General features: G+C 43.6%; 1 protein-coding gene across 4 annotated transcripts in view; it reads left to right on the top strand.

Moving 5' to 3' along the window:
- Nucleotides 1-24,062, top strand: part of Irk1 (Inwardly rectifying potassium channel 1) — a 308,434-nt gene that overhangs the window by 269,255 nt on the left and 15,117 nt on the right. For 3 of the 4 annotated variants that reach the window (XM_065232633.1, XM_065232636.1, XM_065232634.1), the window contains 6 exons: nucleotides 9,380-9,527; nucleotides 9,595-9,953; nucleotides 10,021-10,210; nucleotides 10,276-10,400; nucleotides 10,660-10,762; nucleotides 10,910-11,248. In XM_065232633.1, the coding sequence (XP_065088705.1) occupies nucleotides 9,380-9,527; nucleotides 9,595-9,953; nucleotides 10,021-10,210; nucleotides 10,276-10,400; nucleotides 10,660-10,762; nucleotides 10,910-11,211 (1,227 nt within the window). In that variant the 3' untranslated portion in view covers nucleotides 11,212-11,248. The remainder of the gene's footprint in view (nucleotides 1-9,379; nucleotides 9,528-9,594; nucleotides 9,954-10,020; nucleotides 10,211-10,275; nucleotides 10,401-10,659; nucleotides 10,763-10,909; nucleotides 11,249-24,062) is intronic. The other variant, XM_065232635.1, reaches the window with a different exon arrangement.

Here is a 24,062-nt window from a genome sequence, read left to right on the forward strand (position 1 = left end):
ATGGTACCGTCTTCCACGCTGCCGTCCCAGCAAGCACCGGTACCGCCTTCCATGTTGCCGCCCCCGCAAGCATCGGCACCGCCTTCCACGCTGCCGTCCCAGCAAGCACCGGTACCGCCTTCCATGCTGCCGCCCCCGCAAGCATCGGCACCGCCTTCCATGCTGCCGTCCCAGCAAGTAATGGTACCGCCTTCCTCGCTGCCGTCCCAGCAAGCACCGGTACCGCCTTCCATGCTGCCGTCCCAGCAAGCAATGGTACCGTCTTCCTCGCTGGCCCCCCTGCCAGGGTTTATGCTGCCTTCCGCACCGGTACTCCCGTTAGCATCTGTACCGACATTACCACCGCCCGCCCCCGCATCGATATCACCCACGCCAGAGCCGCTGTCCACGCAGGTCTTTCCACCTGTTACAGTGCCAGGATGGCCGTCTGCACCTATATTGGTACCCCACCCGGCCTCAAGTGTGCCGCCGGTACCCGTAAGTATGCCAGCACCCACGCCTGCAGCGGCACCCATGCCTGCCTCGGGACCAACGCCATTTCTCGTGCCACCAGGTAAGCCAGATAATCATCCTCTACCTGGAAATATACCACCAACCAATGATGTCAACCTCCAACATCTACTCAAGCAATTTGGCAGCATTGCTTTATCGCCATCGCAAACTCCAATGCTTAATGCAAATGTAGCGAACTTTGCCCCCTCCCCCTCGCAGTTAGCCGCCAGACAAGTCATGCCTCGAGATTTACCCCCCTTTTCGGGCAACCCTGCCGATTGGCCAGTATTCATAAGCAGTTTTATGAACTCTACACTCGCTTGTGGGTACTCTAGTGCCGAAAATTTATGCCGCCTCCAACGATGCCTAAAAGGTGCAGCATACGAAGCCGTACAAAGTCGATTACTTCTCCCTGAATCGGTGCCTCATATTTTGGAAACACTCCATATGCTTTATGGAAGGCCTGATTTGCTAATCTCTGCCCTCTTAGACAAAGTACATTCAACCCCAGCACCGAAAGTTGAGAAATTCCAAACCATTATCGATTTCGGAATGTCCATTCAAAGCCTTTGTGACCATTTGGAAGCCGCGGGACAAACCGCGCACCTATCGAATCCGTCACTTCTTGGGGAACTGGTATCTAAGCTCCCTCCACATCTACAAATGGAGTGGGGCACGTACCTCCAGGGGTTTCTGGAAGTAAATCTTAAAACTTTCGGATGCTTCATGTCTATCGTAGTGAGATCAGTGAGTAACATAACAGTGTATTCCGGTAGTAGTGGTAGCAGCGGAAGAGCAAATGTCGTCGAGAAGAACAAGGTGAAAACAAGAGGTAACGTCAACACCCACTTGAGCATCCAGAAGCCCAGTTACGGAACGAGTTCGTCTGCCAATGTGGAAGAGGAAAAGTTGTGTCCAGCTTGTAAAACCACGGGTCACCGCATTCAGGATTGTCAAACGTTCAAGGCCTTTTCTGTTGATGATCGCTGGAAACATGTTCAATCCAGTGGACTTTGCCGAAACTGCCTGAACGCGCACGGAAGAAGAAGCTGCAGGAAAACTGGTTGCTGTGGAACGAATGGTTGTCAATTTCGTCATCATCCGCTCCTTCATTCATCGCGCAGCAATACTGGCACGAATCCACGTATTCCGGTGAACACTGCAGAAAACTACACACACCGTCTTATGGAGCAGTCGCTGCTTTTTAGAATCTTACCAGTGACTCTACATGGACCTAAAGGTACGGTGGAGACGTTCGCATTTCTCGACGAAGGCTCATCTTTGACTCTAGTTGAGAACAGCTTAGTTGACCATCTTGGAGTTGATGGTGATACGAGGCCGTTGTGTCTGTTGTGGACCGGGAACGTGACGAGAGTAGAGAAAGAATCCAAACAGGTATCATTGGTCATCTCAGCCGCGAAAGGAAGAAAGCATTCATTGGAAGAGGCCCGCACCGTGAAGGAATTGTCCCTACCGAAACAAACTCTATCGTTCGATCAGCTAGTCAAGCGATATGAGTACCTCAAAGGACTTCCAGTCAAGAGCTACACCGATGCGGTTCCTAGGATACTGATTGGTGTCAACAACTTGAACTTGATGGTTCCTTTGAAGATAAGGGAAGGACGCAGTCGCCAACCCGTCGCTGCAAAAACGAGACTCGGTTGGTGCATCTATGGCGGTGAAGGATCTAATGAAGCGGGAGCTACGGTCAACTGCCATTCCTGTGTTTGCGCGTCAGATCAAGCTCTACACGACCTTGTCAAGGATTTCTTCACCACGGATGACGTCGGTACGCAGACAGCAATGAATCTGCTATCCGAGGAAGATAAGCGTGCTCAACGGATCCTGGAGGAAACAACGGTTCGAGTCGGCACCCATTATGAAACCGGTCTTCTGTGGAAGTATGACCACATAGAGCTTCCTGACAGCTACAACATGGCTCTTCGTCGACTTGAATGCTTGGAGAGGAGGATGGATCGAAGCCCAGAACTCAAGAATGCCTTGCAGAAACAACTAAAGGACTACCAACTCAAAGGCTACGCACACCGTGCGACCGAGGAGGAGCTAGCTACTGCTGATCCAAGAAGAGTATGGTATTTACCTTTAGGAGCGGTGCTAAATCCACGGAAGCCGGGAAAGGTCCGCATGATTTGGGACGCTAAAGCTGCTGTAAACGGAATTTCTCTCAACTCAGTACTATTGAAAGGTCCAGATCAACTGACGTCGCTTCCTGGCGTTCTGGTTCGCTTCCGACAGTTCAGTGTGGGCGTTTCAGCAGATTTAAAAGAGATGTTCCACCAGCTATTCATGCTCAAGAAAGATCGCCACTCGCAGCGATTCCTATTTCGCAGTGATCCTTCCAGAGCTCCAGACATCTATCTTATGGACGTCGCAACATTTGGGTCAACGTGCTCTCCGGCGTCGGCTCAGTACGTTAAAAACAAAAACGCTGATGAGTTCAAAGAGCTGTACCCCCGAGCCGCTGAAGGGATTGTACAGAACCACTACGTTGATGATTCCCTTGAGAGTTACGAAAGCGTTGAGGAGGCCATCAAAGTATCCCAAGAAATGCGCTATATTCACGAGCAAGGTGGCTTCGAGTTGAGAAATTGGCTGTCGAACAGTAGCGAAGTGTTGAGCGGCCTAGGAAAACCACAGTCCAAAGAAGGCAAGCAGCTCGCAACTGACAAGTCAAACGACTATGAACGTGTTCTCGGACTTCTATGGTTGACACAGGAGGACGCCTTCAGTTTCTCAACCCAAATGAGTCAGGAAATCTGTGATTTGATTCAGAATGGCGAACGTCCAACAAAAAGGCAAATGTTGAAATGCCTGATGTCCCTTTTCGACCCTCTGGGACTGCTATGCCACTTCACAGTACATGGAAAGATCCTGTTGCAAGACGTGTGGAGAGCAGGAATTCAGTGGGACGAGAAAGTGAGCGAGGACTTGCACAGAAGGTGGAACAACTGGACGAGCCTGTTAGAGGAGGTGAGAAAGCTTCAAATTCCTCGCTGCTACTTTCCAGGAGCAACTGCCGCACGCTACAGGGATCTACAACTTCATGTATTCGTTGACGCGAGCTGCCTACTTTCGTACGTTGAACTCCGAAGGAATCCCTGAGTGTGTGTTAGTCACAGCGAAGACGAAGGTGGCTCCTCTGAAGACGCAGTCGGTTCCACGACTGGAACTGCAGGCCGCAGTTTTAGGAGCACGTCTGATGCAGTTCGTGGAAGAAAGCCACACACTATCCATCACGAAGAAGGTGCTTTGGAGTGATTCTGCTACGGTCCTTTCCTGGATAAGAGCTGACCATCGTCGATACAAACAGTTTGTTGCGTGCCGAATAGGCGAGTTGCTGACTGTCACCGATGTGGAAAACTGGCGTTGGGTTCCTAGCAAGCAAAATCCCGCAGATATTGCGACGAAGTGGGGAAAAGGACCCGATTTGGCAGCAAACAGCGTTTGGTTCAAGGGTCCTGCATTCCTGCAGCTTGCAGAAACAGAATGGCCAAAGCAGCGAACGCCGTCATCACCCACAGAAGAAGAACTGCGTTCTTGCAACGCTCACAAGGAGGTAAAAATACCTGAACGTCTGGTAGATCTAGAACGTTTTTCCCAGCTGAACAGGGCCACTCGCGCAGTTGCTTTCGTCCTGCGGTTCATCGGAAATCTGAAGCGGAAAACCACAGGCAACCAACGATCCGTAGGTCCGTTGACGTCTGAAGAGCTGCAGAAGGCGGAGAAACTTCTCATTCGTGAGACCCAGTGGCAGAGCTTTCCGGACGAGATGGTGGTGTTAACACGCAACAGGTCGAAACCGGACGAAGAGCAGATACCCGTGGCAAAATCCAGCAACATCTATCCGTTGTGTCCGATCTTGGATGAAGACGGTATTCTTCGCATGGATGGCCGGATAGGAGCAGCACCGAACGTTGGAAAGGAGGCGAAATTCCCGGCGATTCTCCCTAGGAGCCATGTGTTCACACGTTTGGTGGCCGCAATAGCATATCTGCATGGTAATGCAGAGACGGTCGTGAACGAGGTACGCCAACGATACCACATTCCAAGGCTTAGGACAACACTGAACAAGATCATAAAGATGTGTCAATGGTGTAGGATTTACAAGGCTTCACCCAAGATTCCCCGTATGGCTCCGCTTCCGCTTGCAAGGATGGCATCATTCGTACGCCCATTCACGTACGTCGGCGTAGACTTCTTTGGGCCATTGACTGTGAAAGTAGGCAGGAGTAACGCAAAACGCAAGCTAGATGACGAGGCGCTGGAGACGTTCATGGTGGAAGCTGAAGCGGTCGTGAACAGTCGTCCACTCACGTATCTACCGCTTACATCGGAGGAATACGAATCCCTTACGCCAAATCATTTTCTTCTGGGCAACTCAAGTGGTGTGCGGCAACCTGCTGTTCCGGCAACAACTCCAGCGGACGCTCTACGAACCTCTTGGGGGCAGATACAACAACAGCTCGACGTGTTTTGGAGAAGATGGACCCGGGAGTATCTCCCAACTTTGACTAAACGTCCGAAGTGGTGCGGTGAGGTGAAGCCGATAACTGAAGGAGAACTGGTCTTGATAGTTGGCGATGGGAGAAGGAATGAGTGGATAAGAGGTCGTATAGTCCAAGCAATCAAGGGGGTGGACGGAAGAATACGGCAGGCTATGGTACAAACTACGAGGGGGCTAGTGCGTAGGCCGGTGGCTAGATTGGCGGTCCTAGAGGTTGATAAGATGAGTAAAACTGGACCTGGTGGCCAGTGTTACGGGGGAGAGAATGTTGACACTGGGAACACTGCTTGTGACGGTACAGTAGCGGCTCGGGTGAACTGTCAACGAAACTGTCACAGTGACAGAACCGAAAGAGAGGAGGGAGATAGAGTGTGAAGATCTACATTGTCTCGTTTATTGTAGATCATTCTATTGAAGTCAATCTATTAAACGTGCTATCAGAAGCTAATAATCATACCGCTAAACCTATTATTGAAATTAGTTGTTCCTACCTAAAGTTTTATACAAATTCATGCAAATTGTAAGTTGTTAATCTAAATTGTTTGAACCTAACCTAACTTACCTTAATCATGCAGGAAAAAGTGAAAAGTATTGTCTAGTACAAATGAATTGTCCTTAAAACTACACATGCACACCGATTTTTGTAAGTAAAACTAAATCTGATGAACTACTCTAAAGCTAACGTAAAAATAAACTTACAGCTAAAGCTACGTTACAACACAAATACCGTCGTTGTGCTTTGCTCGAAGAAATCGTACCGTGGGACATATTCGACCGACAAACATTGGGAACAATGTCCTTAACAATCTGGTTATCGTAAACATTGCAGTACTACAACAGCTTTGATTAAAATAGAAAACGATATAAAAACTGCGCTTGACAAACGTAATCTAACAGTTCTAGTTCTTTTGGATTTTAGTAAAGCTTTCGATTCTATCAATCATAAATTGTTATGTCGGAAGCTACGTACATTTTTAAAATCTTAAACGTTCACTAATTTTAAACACAAATTAGGATCCTTTAATAGATTGAAATGCCACGGAATTCTCGTGTTTGATCTCGGAGATGAACTGCGGCTGAAGATCTCCTAAATAAAGAAAATCAAATCGATTCTCGTATTTGAGAAAGACTAGTACAGAGGAATCAGAATACAGCTCGACAAACACATGGTGTGAATGTTCGATAGTTCTTGGGAGATCACAATGGACACTACTTATAAAGACTCAATGGACAGGATTGAAGGGCCATAAGGATTATATACTGTTATGAGTCTGCAAGGGCTTAGATTTTAATTACTGGACGTCAATGTAAACAAATATAAACTGAAAAATTTAGTTAAAAAAACTTCAATGCAAATTAAAAATAATAATATAGGCGAAATGAACGTAATGTCGGTCTACATATATATCAAGCTGAACATTGCATTAGGTCCTAAGTAACATTGACAGATTCTCTTCGTCGACTTTCTCTTTGTATCCCCACGGCCATGTAAAGACATTCCCAGGTATTTTCTGCACACAGATCGATAAATGAAGCTTTTATTTAGTATCTAATACGACAAACACAACAAGAAACGGTTATGTGCTCAAGGTATTAACGAAAGAGAAAGTCGACGAAGAGAATCGATCAATGTTACTTAGGACCTAATGCAATGTTTAGCTTGATATGTATAGGGGAAATGTAGGTAATGTCAGCCTACATGTCCCTTATTTGGGCCCATACATAAATTCAGCAATCGACTAAATTTTCAATAGCGACCAAAAATATCCATTAGAACCGTCCCAATGAAGCGTTCATCTAGATAAAATTGATAAATAGCCGACTTTTAGCGATGGGCCCAAATTAGGGACATGTAGGCCGACATTACCTACATTTCCCCTATAGGTTGGGTCCATCGCTAAAAATGTACTATTTATCAATTTTATCTAGATGAACGCGTCATAGAACTTCCCTGAAGCGTTAAGGTCTTTCCTGAAGGGTTCATTGAAGTTTGTATTATCTGAATTTCATGGGACTTCCTCGAAGTTCGAAGAATTTTTTTAGATCTTAGAACTTCCCTGAAGTTCAGAGTTTTTTGAAATTCATAGGAATTTCTTAAGTATCGTAGAAGTACCACGAAGTTCGTAGAAATTCTCAGAAGTTCGTAAGACTTCCTTCAAGTTCGAAGAACTTGCTCGAAGATCTGAGGACTTCCCTGAAGTTTGAAGGACTTAACTGAATATATGAGGACCCTAAATTTATAAGAGCTTCCCTGAGGTTCATAAGGCTTTAAATGTCGAAGGGTTTTCCAAAAGTTTGTGGGTCTTTCCTTAATTTCTGAAGTTTGTAGAGCTCCCATGAATTTCGTAGGACTACCTGTAGTTCAATCGACTTCTCGGAAGTACTAGGAACTTTTTTGAGCTTGGAGAACTATGTTTAGTTCAGAGGACTTCCCAAAAGTATTGAAGACTTCTCTGAAGCTCGGAAAAATCCATAAGTGTCATAGGATTATCCTTAAGTTTTAAGCAATGCCTAAATGTCGAACATTAAATCTGTAGAAAATTCTGTAAAATTCCTAGTTATTCCCCAAAGATTAAAGGATTTCCCTGAAGTTTGTAAGACTTCTCTGAAATTTGTAGAACTTCTTTGAAGGTTCGAAGAGATTTCCTGACCGTCGTAGATCATCACAGTAGTTCACAGGATTTTCCTGAAACTTGTAAGACTTTCCCGAATTTAGTAGAACAGGTACTTCAAAGTAGTTACGCGTCGGCACTGCTTAAGTCTGCTATCAATTAACCACAAATCATACATGCAATTGATTCGAGAAAAAAATTAAATTAAAAATAAATACAAAACATATATACTAAAATCTTAGGGTAAATTTTGTTCATCAATGTTTAGTTGTGTGAAAGATTTAGCTGGAACAAAATGGTTAGTTTTGACCTGATTATAAAAAGAAACTTTGACATACATAAAATTTGAAACCTTTTTAAATTATACAAACAAGATTATTTTCCTGGTGGACTTATGAAATACCTGGTTTTTTTTCCCGGTTTTTCCTGGTGAAAATAAATTCCCGACTTTTTCCCGGTTTTCCTGGTTTTCCTGGTTCACTTACCAACCTGGATGACATGCAAATGTAAAAAATTTATGGCAGCCGCCATTTTAGAATCCAAGATGGAGGCCATTCGAAAAAAAACTGTAACCTACAATATGTGTATTGTTGAAATCGTCCATTATTCATCCTGTGACCAAAAATAGCATGGCATTTGACAGTTTTTCATTTTCAGGACATCGCCTATACACGTCGTCCCGCTCCCAAAAATACCCTCATTGTAGGAAATTTAACAGTTTTTCTGACACCGCCATCTTGGATTTCAAAACATTTACATGTCATTCCGGTTCCAAAAATTTCCACATTGTAAAAGTATTTGACCTCCAGAACAACTTTGCCGAACATAGCAAGTTCCTAGATTTTGAAACCCATTACCCAGTGACTGTTACCATATCAGTGGGTTATCGTTTTTGTTGCTGTTCATGATGTGTACCAGAAATGATAATCCATGATCTCAGATGTTCCATGAGCATGATTCCGTTTACTAGTGTTTTTATCGGCGGGAAGCATCGGAAGATAGGATTTTCTTAATTCCCTGATGTTGTGGTGCTGAAACTACCATCCAACCCGTGCGAACTCAAGCTTATTGTCAGCGCGAACCTCAACCCGAACCAGGATACAAGAACAAAATAAATAAAACGTTTGACAGACAACAAGCCGACCCAATCTTGATACCCGATCCAGGTTGGAACTGAATCAAACACAAATTCGCTACAAGTCTAGATAGAGCAGGAATTAGGGCGTAACAGCTTTTGTAAACAATAATCATCGGTAGAAGTCATTGTTTACAAAAGCTATTATGCCCTAATTCCAGCTCTATCTAGAAGTGTGCATGCTTTCAGCCATTCGCTGCAGCAAAAATGGTCGCCTTTCATCACATGACTCACCGGATGTTTACCCATTCACTCAGCCAACAGGGGGAAAGATAAGGAAATGAAATATTTTTTCAAACAGCAGGCTGCTCTTCGTGGGGAATTTGTGTTCCAGCTTTATAGATGTGACCGGTCGATTCGAATCTGCACCGAGTCAAGCCCCCTTTCATTGAGCTGTCGACTCCCCACACGGAACTAATCTCACCACAGCATTTCTTACCACCCACTTATAGAGCAGCGCAGTACTAGAGCAATGCTCCATCGTCAGTTGCTCAGTTTGCTGCACGACCGTTCTAGTCCAGCCCCGCCAGCAGCGCCTGCTTATTAGATTACACAAACTCACGCTTTTTATTCTCTCTCTCTCTTTCTCTCTGTTTGCATATTGCCTACTTGTAGGACATTTTCACCACCCTGGTCGACATCCAGTGGCGCTGGACGTTGGTGGTGTTCGCGTTGAGCTTCGTCCTGTCCTGGTTGGGATTCGCCATCATTTGGTATCTGATCTCGTACAGCCATGGCGACGTGGCCGCTCACGCCAACGGAGGTTCGGATGGATAGCTTCAATGACGAATTTTTTTTTCACGATATTGATGATCTTTTGTGAATTTTAGATACTCAACACCAGCCGTGCGTTACGTGCATATACGGTTTCACGTCTGCATTTCTGTTCTCGCTGGAAACGCAGCACACCATTGGTTACGGAAACCGCTTTGTGACGGAGGAATGTCCCGAGGCCGTGTTCATACTGGCCTTGCAGAGCATCACCGGAGTGTTCATACAAGCATTTATGGTCGGCATCGTGTTCGCCAAGCTGTCCCGCCCAAAGAAACGTGCCCAGACGTTACTGTTTTCGCGTAACGCCGTCATTTGCCACCGGGACGGGGTGCCGTGCTTGATGTTCCGCGTCGGTGACATGCGCAAGAGCCATATCATCGAGGCGCACGTTACGTCACAGATCATCCGAAGGAAGGTGAGTTGAACCCCGGGGTGTCTCAAGGGAACTGGTACTAACTAAGTTGTTTTCCAACACTTTACAGATCACCAAAGAGGGAGAAATTATGCCGTTCTACCAGCAAAACATGGAGCTCAGCTGCGATGGCGGCGATGACCGGTTGATGTTCATTTGGCCAACCATAGTCGTTCATAAGATTGATAAGGACAGTCCGCTGTACAATCTCTCCGCGCAGGATATGCTTCGAGAGCGGTTCGAAATAGTCGTTATGCTTGGTCAGTTTTTTCTGGGGGCTTTTGTTTCCGAACAACTAACCATTTTTCCACAATCTATCTTTCAGAGGGAGTAGTAGAATCTACCGGAATGACAACCCAGGCGCGAAGTAGCTTTCTGCCGTCGGAAGTCCTGTGGGGTCATCGATTCGAGTCGGTCGTTAAGTTCAAGCGAGACACCGGAGAGTACGAGGTGAGAATTTTCAGCTCGCTCGCCGCTTGCTGCGATGAATGAATGGTGGCGGCGGTGGCGACGCTTTGTTTCGCATGCGTCAACTGAGCGCATGCCCACTGTGAGCTGGCGGCCATTCTTGCACTCTCTCCCGAATTGGAAAATTTCATGTTTCCATCTCGCGGAGATGAGATGTGATTAGCGGAGCGTTTTCGATGCGTTATGACCCACTTTTAAGCAAGGGATGAAATGTCTAATCGATTGAATACTTTCGTTTCAGGTGGACTACACCATGTTCAATAATACGTACGAAGTGGATACACCTCTGTGCAGTGCACGGCAACTGCACGAGGTCAAGAAGGAGCTCAACAAGCAAGGGCTAGGTAGGTTACTGCTTTACCGTTCCATCAATTTACACTGCTTGCTTGAGGCTTCTAATCGCTTGCTCATGAGAAAATAATCCCCCTCCCCGTCGTTGTACGCTAGTAACGTCTCTACTTTCTGTTTGTCGTTATGTCGCTGATGTACAGTTCCGTCTTCGTCGAGCGACGATTCGGACAGTTCGTCCTCGTCGGACGACGCCGGATGCGAACCGTCGACGCCACGGCCGGCCATTAAGCATTCACACGCCAACGGGTATCTGCATTTCAATGCCACCAATGGTGGTGGCGCTACCGCTAGAGGTGGGCCCCTGGTCGACAGTAATCCTAATATTGGTGGTGGCGGTGAAGAAGTGACTACCGGTAACGAGGAATCGCCCTCGGCTAGTCCGAAGCAGCGCAACTTTCGTAAGCTTTCCATCAAGGAGCCCTCGATGGATTCGCTGTGCTGAGGAGCAGGCGGGTCTGTCGCTTTCGTCGCAGTAGGCTGTACGTAGATTGGGGTGACGTTTTGTTTGTTTGTTTGTCGTTATTTGCGTTGTGTTGATTGATTTTATTGCTAACATTTCAACGAGAGTGGTGCTTGAGAAATTTGTTTCTACATTCCTGTCTTTTTAACCTTCGAGAATATGATTTTGCGAAATTTCATCAGTACATCTGTTGCGGTTTTTATGCGTCTGATCGCAAGTAACATTGCAAGTTTTTTTTTATTAGAGTCACTTTAACACTCTCGGGTCATTCGTGACTGGTCCGTGAACGAGAATTGAACTCGTGACTTAGGCGTCGATAAACTTGGACGATAAACACTACGGGGCCGGGTCGTCCCATAAACATTGCAAGTTTTATCGAGGTTTTAAAGCATTCTACAAGTCTTAATCATAGTCTACAGAATCCTCTCAAAGCAATTACTATTATTTGAGATAATGCTTTAGTTATACTTATTTTCAAACATTCATATGGTGTTTATTTTTTTTATTTTTTTGTTTTGCCAGTTTTTGTAATAACCCGATTTTGTCATCCCCTATTTTGAAAATCTTTTCATATGTTCTACAAAACCCATGCGGTTTTTCTGTGGTGATGAATGAGAAGTATTTGGAATTACAGTTATGTTAAATTATATAGAAAGATAAAAGTCTGATGCGTTGAGGGACTGACAAAATTTGGTCATCACTGTGTTGTGTGTAAATAGATTTTAGATATTTGGGTTCATTTTCGTGTTCTTTGAGTTTTTCAAACTGTTTTAGTATTGTCTTGAATCGATTTTTATTTATCACTATTCTTTAATTTATTCATTGATTTTTGCATTTTGCTTCTTTCCCCTCAGTTCGATTCTAGTTTTGTTTCGGTTTTTGTAACACTCTAAGGTGTTCAAATTTCCAATTTCGGAATTTACATATAAATTAACACTTAAGGCTGTGTTCCATTCGGTAGATTTGCTATTAAATTTGACAATAATGGATAATTTTCTTTTAACGCTGTTATTCAATCAAGCTTATTTCTGGCAGGCAAAAAATTCATTTCGACAAACACCTATTCCAAAATTTGTCGATCAACAACAAAGGGATTCTCGAACATTTTAAATTATTGGCGAAGTGTCAAATTTTTGTGAAAATTCACCACAGACTCATTGTGGGGAAGGTCATGTTCAATGGATTCTGCAATTGCTACAGAAAACTTCAAAGGCCGGTATAAAGGGTGTTTACACTTATGCTAGTTCAATAACTCAATCAGCTCAACCAACTAGTACGAATTTCAGTTGCTCCTGAAATCTCATGCTGGTAAATGCTGACGCCCTGTTTACATTATGTTGGCTACTTTTTAGTGCAGTTTTAGTACTCTAGCACTAGTAAATCAGCACAGATATAAACACCACATTATGGACCGATTTGAAGAATTTCAAGAACTAGAACAGTAGATTTATAGTTCACATCCCTTTCGCCCTCCTGTGATTTTTTTCATCCACGCAACATACTTTTATCCTACCCTAACAATTTTAAAATTTATATAGACACCTCAAACTTCCTGTTGTTGTAGTGAAAAGTTTCAATTTTTTTTAAAGAGATCAATAGTAATTTCGAACGCCTACCTGCTAATTCAAACCCATACAAATCTATTGACACCTCAAAGGCCCAGCTGTTAAGGGTCATCCACATTACACCAGGATCTGACGCGGCATAGCGGCAAGCGCAAATTTTCCATTCAGAACCATGTTGGCCACATCCGGACATGTTCTGGGTACCCACGGGTAAGTGGCCACATTCTTCTCAACACCCAAGTGTGACTAATAAAACTACATCAGAATTCAAAAATAAGATCGTTGGTGGCCATATTAAGTACTCAGGACCACGTTGGCCAGATCCGGACATGTTCCGGGTTCCTTCGGGGAAGTAAAACTTGGACCAACATCCTCATGTGACATATCAAACAACATGAAAATTCAAAAATAAGAGCATTGGTGGCCATATTAAGTACTCAGCTGGCTAGACAATTTCCGGGTGCTCCCAGGAAGTTTCATAAATATCCAAAAAAAAAATGCAACTTTTCTGGAGTTCTCGGAAATTCTCTTCAGAAATACTCTGAAGTTCTCCTCAGACTTACTTTGAACTTCTCCTGAGAACTACTCTGAGGTTCTCCTCAGAAATATTCTAAACTTCTCCTCAAAACTACTCTGAAGGTCTCATCAGAACTACTCTTAACTTCTCCTCAGACTTACTCTGAAAATCTCCACAGAAATACTTTGAAGTTCTCCTCAGAACTACTCTGAAATTTTCCTCGGAATAAATCTTAAGTTCTCCTCAGATCTACTTTGAAACTCTCCTCAGAACTGTTTTGAACTTCTCTTCAGAACTACTCTGAAGTTCTCCTCAGAACTACTCTGAAGGTCACGTCAGAACTACTCTGAAGTTCTCCTCAGACTCACTCTGAAACTCTCCTTAGAATTACTTTGAAGTTCTCCTCAGAATTACTTTGAACTTCTCCTCAAAACTACTACGAAGCTCCTCTCAGATCTACTATGAAACTCTCCTCAGATCTTCTCTGAAGCTCTCTTCAGAACTACTCTGAAGTTCTCCTCAGAACTACTATGAAGGTCTCCTCAGAACTACTTTGAAGTTCTCCTCAGAATTACTTTGAGCTTCTCCTCAGAACTACTCTGAAGTTCTCCTCAGAACTACTCTGAAGTTCTCCTCAGAACTACTCTGAAATTCTCCTCAGACCTACTCTGAAGTCCTCCTCAGAATTACAATGAAGGTCTCCTCAGAACTACTCTGAAGTCCTCCTCAGACTTACTCTGAAACTCTGCACAGAAAAACTCTGAAGTTTCCTCAGAACTACTCTGAAATTTTCCTCAGAACTACTCTGAAGTTCTCCTCAGAACTACTTTGAACTTCTTCTCAAAACTACTTTGAAGTTCTCGCCAGAATTACCTTGAACTTCTTCTCAGAACTACTCTGAAGTTCTCCTCAGATTTACTCTGAAACTTTCCACAGAACTACTCTGAAGATCTTCTCAAATCTACTATGAAACTCTCCACAGAACTACTCTGAAGTTCTTCTCAGAACTACTCTGAAGTTCTCTTCAGACTTACTATGAAACTCTCCACAGAAAAACTCTGAAGTTTCCTCAGAACTACTCTGAAATTTTCCTCAGAACTACTCTGAAGTTCTCCTCGGAACTACTTTGAACTTCTCCGCAGAACTACTTTGAAGTTCTTCTCAAAACTACTTTGAAATTCTCCTCAGAATTACTTTGAAATTTTTCTCAGAACTGCTCTGAAGTTGGCCTCAGACTTACTCTGAAACTCTCCGCAGAAAAACTCTAAAGTTCTCATCAGAACTACTTTGAAATTTTTCTCAGAATTACTCTGAAGTTCTCCTCAGAACTGCTTTGAAGTTCTCTTCAGAACTACTCTGAAGATCTTCTCAAATCTACTATGAAACTCTTCACAGAACAACTCTGAAGCTCTCCTCAGACTTACTCTGAAACTCTCCTCAGAATTACTTTGAAGTTCTCCTCAGAATTTCTTTGAACTTCTCCTCAAAACTACTCTGAAGTTCTCCTTAGATCTACTCTGAAACTCTCCTCAGATCTTCTCTGAAGCTCTTTTCAGAACTACTCTGAAGTTCTCCTCAGAACTACTTTGAGCTTCTCCTCAGAACTACTGTGAAGTTCTCCTCAGAACTACTCTGAAGTCCTCCTCAGAATTACAATGAAAGTCTCCTCAGAACTACTCTGAAGTTCTCCTCAGACTTACTCTGAAACTCTCCACAGAAAAAACTCTGAAGTTTCCTCAGAACTACTCTGAAGTTCTCCTCAGAACTACTTTGAACTTCTCCTCAGAACTACTTTGAAGTTCTTCTCGAAACTACTTTGAAGTTCTCCTCAGAATTACTTTGAAATTCTTCTAAGAACTACTCTGAAGTTCTCCTCAGATTTACTCTGAAACTTTCCACAAAAATACTCTGAAGTTCTCGTCAGAACTACTCTGAAGATCTTTTCAAATCTACTATGAAACTCTCCACAGAACTACTCTGAAGCTCTCCTCAGACTTACTCTTTAACTCTCCTCAGAACTACTCTGAAATTTTCCTCAGAATTACTCTGAAGGTCTCTTCAGAACTACTTTGTACTTATCTTCAGAACTACTTTGAAGTTCTCCTCAGATCTACTCTGAAACTCTCCACAAAACTACTCTGAAGTTCTCCTCAGAACTACTGTGAACTTCTCCTCAGAACTACTGTGAACTTCTCCTCAGAACTACTTTGAAGTTCTTCTCAGAAATATTTTGAATTTTTCCTCAGAATTACTCTGAAGTTCTCCTTAGAACTACTATGAAGTTCTCCTCAGAACTACTGTGAACTTCTCTTCAGAACTATTTTGAAGTTCTTCTCAGAACTATTTTGAAGTTCTCCTCAGAATTACTTTGAACTTCTCCTCAGAACTACTCTAAAGTTCTCCTCAGATCCACTCTGAAACTCTCCACAGAACTACTTTGAAATTTTCCTCAGAATTAGTCTATGGTTCTCCTCAGAACTACTTTGAAGTTCTCCTCAGAATTACTTTCAACTTCTCCTCAGAACTACTCTGAAGTTCTCCTCAGATCTACTCTGAAACTATCGACAGAACTACTTTGAACTTCTCCTCAGGACTACTCTGAATTTCTCCTCAGAACTACTATGAGGGTCTCCTCAGAACTACTCTGTGGTCATACTTACTCTGAAACTCTCCACAGAAAAGCTCTTAAGTTCTCCTCAGAACTACTCTGAAATTTTCCTCAGAATTACTCTGAAGTTCTCCTCAGAACTACTGTGAAGTTCTTCTCAAAACTATTCTGAAGTTCTCTTCAGAATTAGTTTGAACTTCTCCTCAGAACTACCCTGAAGTTCTCCCCAGATGTACTCTGAAACGCGCTTCACAGAACTACTCTGAAGTTTCATCAGAACTACTCTGAAGTTCTCCTCACGACTACTCTGAAGTTCTCCTCAGATCTACTCTAAAACTCTACTCAGATCTACTCTGAAGCTCTCCTCAGAACTACTCTGAAGTTCTTTTCAGAACTACTATGAAGGTCTCCTCAGAACTACTCTGCAGTTCTCCTCAGACTTACTCTGAAACTCTCCACAGAACTACTCTGAATTTCTCCTCAGACCTACTCTGAAATTTTCCTCAGAATTACTCTGAAGTTCTCCTCAGAACGACTTTGAACTTCTCCTCAGAACTACTCTGAAGTTCTCCTCAGAATTACTTTGAACTTCTCCACAGAACTACTCTGAAGTTTTCCTCAGAACTACTCTGAAACTCTCCACAGAACTACTCAAAAACTCTCCACAGAACTACTCTGAATTTCTCCTCAGAACTACTTTGAAATTTCCCCTAACAACTTATCTAGATCATCAATGAAATTTTCAACATTATCCTGAAATGTACGAAGTTGTTTGAATATTCTCTTGAAGATCTTTAAACTTTCTCGATAGTCGGGACTTCCCTCAAGATATCTTTGCTCCCCAGAAGTTCTTTGAACTTCTCAATAAATTGTAGTTCTCTGAACTTCCCTAAAATTCACGGAACTTTTCTCAAGCTCCCGCAGTTTTCCTGATATTCATAACTCTTCTCCGAAGCTTTCGATATTTCCCCACGGTTCATGGTACTTCTTCAAAGTGCTCCCAATTTTGTTGAAGTTAATGCAAAAGTCAGAGACGATTACTAAATTTCGGAGAATTTCAAAGTCTCCAGGATATTTTCACAAGGATTCAGATTGATTAATTATTCAGAAGAACTTCTAATGATCAACTATTCAATCAGCTCACATATTTCTTCACTAAGTCAGAGATTATTCAAATAACCGTATGACTTCATGACGATTAGCTAGTTTGAAGATCTCCAACTGATTGAAAGTGCAAGAGACTACTCTCCAATATCTTGCCTTCAAGTAGATCAAATATTATTCTGAAGATCTTGGATTAATAAAAAAAAGTAAGAGGTTGTATCCAAGACACGACCGTAGATTTGACGTAGGCTTACGTGCTCGGTATCAATATTCGGCGACTGTGTTAGGGAAACTACTTTTTCCCATCACGGAAACGCCTCGTTTTCTAATGACAAAATTACGCATTTTCGTGCACTAAACGCACGGAATTTTTGGTTTATCCAATTGATAATAACAAAAGCGAAAATTTTTCCAATCGCGAGATATTCTCGATCAATCATATCAATTAGAGATTTTTGTGCTTTTTTCTAGCGTCATGGAGCAAATCTTACCTTAATTTGAAGTGTTTCTGGTTAATTGACAAGGTCATGTGGTATTCGGTCATTGCGAGAATCTTATGTACCACTTCAATACTGTTACGCATTTGACCACAAACGTTTGATTGCTGGGTGAATTATCAAAGAGCTTTGGGGGTGATGTGGCTGACAGTAAAGCGAGTGAAAGTTCAATGAAAATTTACTCTTAAACAACAATAATTTATGGTGGTCCTGAAAAGAAATGTTTTGTCGTGATGGTTGAGTAATGCTATTAGGAGCTATAAGGGTGTTCAACGCAGATGAGGTTGGCGAGCTGTATGTTGTTTGGAACGAGGGTGACGCGCTTGGCATAGATCGCTCACAGCGGCTCACGACGAGCAACTGAATCGGATCAGTAGCGGTGCGGTTTCTTTCTCCTTCTTCGGTGAATTGAGGGCTCTTGTGGGCAGTTTTTCGTTGTGTACTGGAGAACAATGTTAAACGCCATGCGTCAAAAGTACTGCTGCTGCTGCTGCTGATGATGATGATGACGACCGACCAGACACCACCACACACGGTGATTGAATAGCACCGTTCGGTGAGATCGGATGGAATTTGATTTTGAAATCTGTGTTAGGGATAGATCTTTTTGCAGGCAATCGGGGATAAATTTAATCACCATTGCAACAGATGGATGTGTAATTTTCAATAGTGACAGAGTTATAAATGGTCAAAACCTGACCACTTCTCGTAAAGTGGGCGATTTTAGTTTTTTGAAATTGCAACCCCAATATGTTGCCGAAAGACGCAATCCTACGTCAAAAGGCAGTTTTGTAGATATCCAAGGAATGTTGGAGCAAATTTTCCGCCTCTCAGGAATTTTATGGTGGCAAAACGCACACTTGCCACCTCCTGAGTACGGTGTTGTCGGTCACTTGAGATAGAATGACCCATATGTAAAATGAAAAAGCGTCGATACAGAGAGCTTGGTTTAGAAAGTGCCTTCGTTAGGCAATTCGGTGCTAATATAGACGCTGTTGACGTTCCACAGCATCTCGGATGAAATAATGACGGTGAGACCGGATGGAATTCGATTTTGAAATCTGTGTTTGGGAAAGCCTGTTAGGGTCCCACCGTTTTAAGCGACTGAAATTGTACTCTGATCGTCGCAATTTATCATCACAGCTTCATCGATATCAAACAAAACAAATGTCTCAAACGTTTCCACCAAAGAGCCTCTTGGACGGATGCCGAAAGTTCCAATGTATTCGGTTTCACATGTCCAAAGTGCCACCGCGAAATTGTACCACCTTGTGCTATGAAGACAAATCCGACTATGGACTTCCGGTCCTCACTGCTTGTAGCCCAATCTGCATCGGAGTATCCAGTCATTTTTTGATTCTGCTTGTAGGCCAAACGGAACTGCGATGTGCCTCGAAGGTACCTTAGTAGATGCTTGACAGCGATCCAGTGCTTCTCGCCGGTGTTTCCGTTAAACCGGCACAGAATGTTGACGGCATAACAGATGTCATCCTAAAGCCTCCTTGTACGGAACTCGGCTTCATTTATTTGATCTCTTTGTCGGTAGTCTGTCCCATCTCCATGGTCAACTTATCATTTGGGTTCAGTGGTGTTGCCACTGGATTGGAGTTTGACATCTGGAATCGTTCGGGTATGGACTCCACATACGCTTCCTGATCGAGTGATCTCTCTTTGCTTTTCGTGATTCGTACCCCCAGTAATTGCTTCGCTGGACCGATATCCTTCATGAGAAATTCCTTCGTCAGATTAGCCTTTAGCTGCTTTCGCCAGCGACGACAGTTCGAGAAGATGAGCACATCGTCGACATAGATCGCCACGAACAGAATGTTGTTGCCAGTGATCTTGTAGTACACGCAAGGATCGTAATCGGTTGAAACCAGTCCAAACTTCTTCAAAGCAGCGTCCAGCTTCTGGTTCCACACGCGACTTGATTGCTTTAGAGCGCCTTGTTGAGCCGGCACACATTGGACTTGTTGTCGGTGGCTTCGAAATAGGCCGCTCGGAGAAAAACGGTGACCGTATCCGTTTGATCAATGAAACCGTGGATTGTTAATAAGGCCATTATCGGCCACGTTTTGTAAAATCATGAAGTTTGATGTGCCGCACGACGGATTTTCGTTCTTGTTGAAAATTGGCCACTTCCCCGGGGGCACTGGAAGATGTCCGGGAAGACTAGTGTGACCGTGGACTGTCAATAAGACCATTACCGGTCATGTTTTGTAAAATCAGGAAGTTTGATGTGCCACACGACGGGTTTTGGTCCTTGTTGAAAATTGGCCACTTCCCCGGGGACACAGGAATCTGCCTGGGAAAACTAGTGTAACCGTGGGCTGTCAATAAAACCCTTATCAGTCAAGTTTTGTTAAATCATGAACTTTGATATGTCGCACGACGGGTTTTGGTTCTTGTTGAGAATTGGCCACTTCCCCGGGGGCACTGGAAGATGTCCGGGAAGACTAGTGTAACCGTGGGCTGTCAATAGGCCCATTACTGACCAAGTTTTGTAAAATAATGAAGTTTGATATGTCGTACAACGGGTTTTGGTTCTTGTTGAGAATTGGCCACTTCCCCGGGGGCTCAGGATCCTGCCCGGGAAGACTAGTGTAACCGTGGGCTGTCAATAGGCCCATTACTGACCAAGTTTTGTAAAATCATGAAGTTTGATATGTCGTACAACGGGTTTTGGTTCTTGTTGAGAATTGGCCACTTCCCCGGGGGCTCAGGATCCTGCCCGGGAAGACTAGTGTAACCGTGGGCTGTCAATAGGCCCATTACTGACCAAGTTTTGTAAAATCATGAAGTTTGATATGTCGCACGACGGGTTTTGGTTCTTGTTGAGAATTGGCCACTTCCCCGAGGGCTCCGGAAGATGCCTGGAAGGACTAGTGGGACCGTTAACTCTCAATAAGGCCATTACCGGAAAAGCTTTGTAAAATCATGAAGTTTGATATGTCGCACGACGGGTTTTGGTTCTTGTTGAGAATTGACCACCTTCTGGGATGACCACAGTGACAGTGACATTAGACACGCAAAGGTTAAGGAAATACTGAATAGCATTCATTTGATCAGGGAGTATTCGGTTCGAGCGAAAAAGGCCAAGTTTTGTGTACAAAAGTTGATAGGCTCGTTTCAAATGGTACGCGAGCATTATTTATGTGTTCATTTTTGGTAAACAGGGCCCCGCTGTTGTGTCACTTTTTTGTCGAGTGAGTGAACTCAAATCCATCCGTGCACCCGTCTATAGGCTTTATTTGACGATTTCACCCCATGTTTGTGCAGAAATTGACGCTTACCAAATAAATGACAGTTCATCCATGTGCCAAATGGGGTACCATCTAGGAAAAGTTCAGAGTACTTAGAAAACAAGCCGACTTCAAAGGTAGTTATAGAAGCCTTTCAGAGCTAGTTCAGGAAATTTTAAGAACTAATTTAAAACACTTCATTGCCATAGGATCTTTCAGATACAATTTACTAGCCTTGGATGACTTAACGTTGAGGAGAAATCCAGAATATATTCATGGTATATTCAGTGAGAACTTGAAAATTAAGACTTGTCCTTTTCCGTTGAAGACTAATGAAATTGATCATAACCGGCAGCTACCCATAGATTCCACAGTAGGATTTGAGTAGCTGGCAAACAGCGATGGTTTCACGCGGGCCAAAAGGTAAATGCATCTTTTTTTTTTTTAAATTAAATGTTCCCTAAACTTTTGAAAACGCTCAGTTAGTCGAACTCCGTATCCGGGTGCGTAGCTGCTCATATTTATAACCCTGCCCAGAATTTACTTTTTTAGTTAATGGCGGGCAATCGAAAGTAGATTAATGCTTTTACTAAGCATTTTTTTTACAAAGGTAGGGTAATAAACCAGAGCAGCTACGCACCCGGATGCGGAGTTTGCCTAATGAACCGTTTATCAAAGGTTTAGGGAGCATTTGCACTTTTAAAATGCTACAAAACAAAGCTGCCATTACACGCGCGACTGATCCATTCCCGCCATCGCATCGTCGAATCGATCTAGTTGCCATCGCACTGGGCACCGCTTGCTATATGGTTTAACACTTGCCCGCTAATCAAGTCCAATAAAAGGTGATCTGGAGTATGTGTAGCTACACAACAGTTTGAGATTGTGCGAAATGGACGCTGATAGGCTGATCTTGATCTTCACAATTTGCTATGATTACCGTCGATTCTGATACTACCGCGATGTGGCCGGTTGTGACGTAGTTGGTGTGCTCTTGAAAACCGATACACTTCCGCGGTTGAGCACAATTGCCTCAATGGCCCCGCACATTTGTATGCTAAATGGAATCGTAATGTTTATGCTTCCGAGTAGAGATGAGTGACGGCGATGATTGCTTGGATCAACCCCATTTGGCTTTTGTTTGCAAACTGTCAACCGTTCCGTACTATACGCACCCAACGAACCGGACTGTATGCTGTTCTAAATTTGCAATTTCATTAGCACCGATATAAAAATGATCCATTCCCGCCGAACTCTATAAAAACTGCTCGCTGTTTATCCACCAGAAACAACAAATGAGATCAGCTTTTGACCAGTCATTTTGTAACTCCGGTTTCAAGCAACGGCGATTCCGTCCGGACGTTTGTCAAGCTCATTTGCGCAGATTTTGATGGGCGATAAAAGTATGCTAATGTTTACTGCAACATGCTGAATTTGAAATCTTCCAATCTATTCTCTACAATACACTGCGAGCGGCTCCATCAGCCTACAATTACATAATCCCCCCAGTTCGAGTAACTCAGTAGGCTGCCGTTAGTAATTGTCACGCTAAGACAACTGGTTGCACAGCAAACTGAACTCACTCGGAATCATAATATGTCGATCAAAATTTTGTCCATGAATTTTAGTTTGGGTGTAGCGAACAATTGCCGTCGTTGTCGCTCAAATGCGGGATCTGTATCTCACCGTGCACGCGAGATGTCAATTCACGTGCACTTGCGTGGGTTGAAACGGAACCATTTAACACGGGTTCATATGTGTGCACACAAAAGTACGATTCTACAATACTGTTTTAAAATGCTCAACAGTAAATGAGAATACACGGCTTACATTCCGACCACCGCGCCGCACCGTTGTTGGTCGGCTGCCTAGACCTTGAACGACGATTGAGAAATTACGTTCTACCTTCCGGTAAGTCGCCGTCGTCGTAAAACCACAGCCTACTGCTGGTCCCGTTGTTGCTGTAACCGGCATCATCCAGAGCTGGATTTCTACCAATCTCAATTGCAAAGTCTACTCGGTCCTAACATGGCCGCCCTCTTCGTTTGACAGATTTATTCATAATCAATCTGCATGTATTTAGCGACAACGGCTATGACGGCGCAGGCGGCAGCGGCAGCGGCAGCGGCTCGTGTTTGGTGAATTATGCATTCCGTATGCATCATCATCAGCTGTAGTGTAAACTAGCCGCGTTCGGTCCGGCACGGGTACGAGACGCGACTCACAGTCTCGCTGACGCTTCTATCTAGCGGCGTCCAGAAGCTTTCGAACTGATAAGTCCACGGGGCAGAGCAAAACGTTTGTTGGTAATTTTCTAGGTCAAACGTCATCATTGCCTTCTGCTCGAGCAGTGACCTATGTGTGGATTGATCAGTCAGTGAGTTTTGAGAGTAAGCAATAACAACTTTATCGTAGCTTGTTATGCTTGCAGAGATTGTATAAGATGGTATTTGGTGAGAACTGTGGAGATTGTTTGTTTTGTATTAATTTGGGGGAGCGGGACATTTCGGACATTTTCTACGGTTTTTCTCAAAGCTCAGTAAATTTGGAAATCAGTCTTGAAAAAAGATTAAGAAGGTTCGATTTTTTTCAACCTGGCAAGCTATTCAAATGTAATGCTTCTTTCTTTTGAACATGAGCAGTTCTTTTGAGTTGTACTGATTTTGTTATTTTATAAATAATCAGAAGAAGAAGGGCTTGGTTCCACTTTTTTTTCTGCATCCGACCACATAGTTGCAACCGCATTCAGCCCTAGCGTTCCACCCTCCGAAGGATATTTCCAGGACCATTTCAAGCATTCGGAAGGACTTCCCTCAATGCATCGTAAGCTTGATTAAGTATGTGGAGGAAACCTATGTAATGGGACGCAAAACACCAGGCAGATCAAAGCAACGGAACCCACCCCTTTTTGCCCCGACATTTTGGTCTGTGTGCAATATGTAGTACCAAGAATGGCTTACCAAGGACGACACACAACGTGGAGGATTCGCATAGGAAGCATAAGGAAGTTCATGTGCACGCTAGCGCCGCGTAGTGAGAGAGTTCTTAAATAATATGAACACCATCCGAAAGGACGTGGTCACCTGAACAACTTTGCTGGAGACAGCAACGTTCTGTATGACCAGGTTCTCGAGATACAGTTTATATAGGAAGTTCACATGCACACTATCGCTGCGTAATGAGAGAGTTCTGAACTAATATGAACACCATACAAAAGGTCATGATCACTTGAACAACTTTGCTGAAGACAGTAACCTTCTATATGGCCAGGATTTTGAGATACAGCTTATATAGGAAGCT

The sequence above is a fragment of the Ochlerotatus camptorhynchus genome, unplaced genomic scaffold (assembly GCF_037179485.1).
Source record: "Ochlerotatus camptorhynchus isolate MF236.1 unplaced genomic scaffold, CSIRO-AGI_Acam_v1.1 ptg000370l, whole genome shotgun sequence".
NCBI classification, from domain to species: Eukaryota; Metazoa; Arthropoda; class Insecta; order Diptera; family Culicidae; genus Ochlerotatus; species Ochlerotatus camptorhynchus.